At 34.4% G+C, this 2,524-nt stretch overlaps 1 protein-coding gene across 1 annotated transcript; it reads right to left on the reverse strand.

The window, feature by feature from the left end:
- Positions 1 to 1,396: 1,396 nt before the first annotated feature.
- LOC116351548 (levanase-like) lies at positions 1,397 to 2,518 on the reverse strand. The gene has a single exon (XM_031783672.1). It carries the CDS (start codon positions 2,267 to 2,269, stop codon positions 1,508 to 1,510), a length of 762 nt encoding a protein of 253 aa, XP_031639532.1. The 5' UTR covers positions 2,270 to 2,518; the 3' UTR covers positions 1,397 to 1,507.
- Positions 2,519 to 2,524: the final 6 nt, after the last annotated feature.

Consider the following 2,524-nt stretch of genomic DNA (forward strand, 5'->3'; position numbering starts at 1 on the left):
TTATCGAAATTCGGAATGATTTTTCCTGAACGCGATCGGTCCAAAATTGATTCATAGTCTTTAAAGGAAATCTTCAATTCGTCATCTTTCAATATCAGCCAAATGTTTCTTCTTTTCACTGTCGGCAATTTTATATACGAACTCATTCGTGATATTAATGTTTTGCTTGTGAACTGGGTTGATTCTCAAAGATTTCATTTCACGAATTGGCAATGATGTCAGGCGAATTTGATCATTCACTGTTACCATTTTTAATTCTCTAGGAATGCCCATTTGTCCATTCCAAACGCTGAGATACGAATTTGCAGCATATTCACACCGTCCCATCCAATTAAGAAAAATACGTCGACCATCTGGCAATGTACTGTATGTAATGCCAGCTGAACTATCCGGTCCATGATCCAGCCATAATATTGTGTCTTTTGAGTTTTCATTCGTAAATTTTTCACCATCGTGGGAAACTATGAAGTTCTGGTGCACAGGGTTTTGATAGTCGGTAACAGTGATTATCATAACGTATTTTTCAACTTGTGTTCTGAAAAAGAAATTTTTATTCATAAAATCGAAAATTAAGCACATTTTTATCGATTTACCCATTGATCGTGACATTAAAAGGTAAAAGTGAAGGACATTCCCATCTTCCATTATGCGCTCCATCGAATTCTCCGGATTCACTCACAAGTTCCCATTCCAATAAATTACGCGAATTATAGATCTTGGTAACTTAATGATTAATGATTGTTCGTACTTTTTCCATTTGTTGTATTCGGATGATGTTGATGATATATTCCATTTTCATAGACTAAACCATTTGGATCGCTTAACCATCCTTTTGGAGGGGAATAATGTAATTGAGGTCGATATACTTCATCATAAACCGCACTGGAAATCGAAACCATCCAAAACACAATAAGAAAAATGTCGATTCGAAACACTTTGTCGGAAATAACTTAAAAAGTTTCAATCAAGTTAAAATTGAAGTACAATTTTTCTCATTACGAAATAATGCTATCAAGAAAGAAGGTGAATATTGACTAGATCATGTCATACATTGACATCAGTGATTTTATACAAAATTCATTCTTATCGGTAAGAAGAATGTCACCTTCTTTCCGCGATTTTCTCTTGTTCTGATTTTTCTAAATATAAAATTTGTGCAGTTACTAAACAGCAAAATCAATTATATAACACCATGATCTTTTTAGAACGACACATATTTTGATGTAATTATCATTGCACGCAGTGTGAACTACCAAAAATTCAATTACGTAATTTAAAAATTAAATGATATACATAATCTTTTACTCATTATATTCATTGCGTTATCATTGAAGAAAAAGATGACGTGGTTGATGCGCCCTAGCAAATAGAGTAGGTCAGTAGCAAGTATCAACTATTCTATTAAACAACTGTATTATTAAATTTTATTTATTATTTATTTTAATATGAGAAATACATTTTAACTTAAAGAAATAGGAATTAATATTTGCGTTTGCGTCCACGATTTTTAGTTGTCATTGTTCCAAATGCTTTTCATTTCATACACGTTTAGTTCTTTCAATTGAATCATAGACGAATTCGTAGCCGAATGAATTTGAATGTTCATTTTTGATGCAATGCCGTCTTCGGAAAAGAAAAGGGCGCTCATACTTGTTAGTCCCTCATCGGCATACATTTCGATTCCATTGGTGTCGATAATTATTCTCAATTTCAAATTGGAACTATTGCTTACTCTTGGGGCTTTGATAAGATCATAGAAATTTATTTTTGGAATTGACGGCCCGTCGAATGGATTATCAAAATTGCCGTTTACCAATGTTGAATTATCGAAAATCGGAACCATTCTTCCTGCACGTGATCGGTCCAAAATAAATTCATTGTCTTCAAACGAAATTTTCAATTCATCATCTTTTCCCGAAAACACAATATCGAATGCTTCGCCGCTTTTAAGTCCCTTCAGATCCAACGTCATTTCAATATCAGCCAAATGTTTCTTCTTTTCACTGTCGGCGATTTTATATGTGAACTCATTCGTGATACTAATGTTTTGCTTGTGAACTGGATTGATTCTCAATGATTCCATTTCATGAATTGGCAATGATGTAAGCCGAATTTGATCATTCACTGTTACCAACTTTAATTCTCTAGGAATGCCTATTTGTCCATTCCAAGCGCTGAAATTCGTATTTCCAGCATATTCCCATCGTCCCATCCAATTAATAAGAACATGTCGACCGTCTGGCAAGTTATTGTATGTAATGCCAGCCATAGTATCTGGTCCATGATCCAGCCGTAATATTGTGTCTTTTGAGTTTTCATTTGTAAATTTTTTACCATCGTAGGAGCCTATGAAGTACTGGTGCGCAGGAAGTTGAAAGTCGGTCAGAGTAATTATCAAAACATATTTTTCAACTTGTTTTCCATTGATCGTGACATTAAAAGGTAAAAGTGAAGGACATTCCCATCTCCCACCATGTGCTCCATCGGTATCTCCAAATTCACTCACAAGCTCCCAGTCCAATAA

Source organism: Contarinia nasturtii, unplaced genomic scaffold (assembly GCF_009176525.2).
Source record: "Contarinia nasturtii isolate CC-2019 unplaced genomic scaffold, AAFC_CNas_1.1 Cnas_scaffold_5712, whole genome shotgun sequence".
NCBI classification, from domain to species: Eukaryota; Metazoa; Arthropoda; class Insecta; order Diptera; family Cecidomyiidae; genus Contarinia; species Contarinia nasturtii.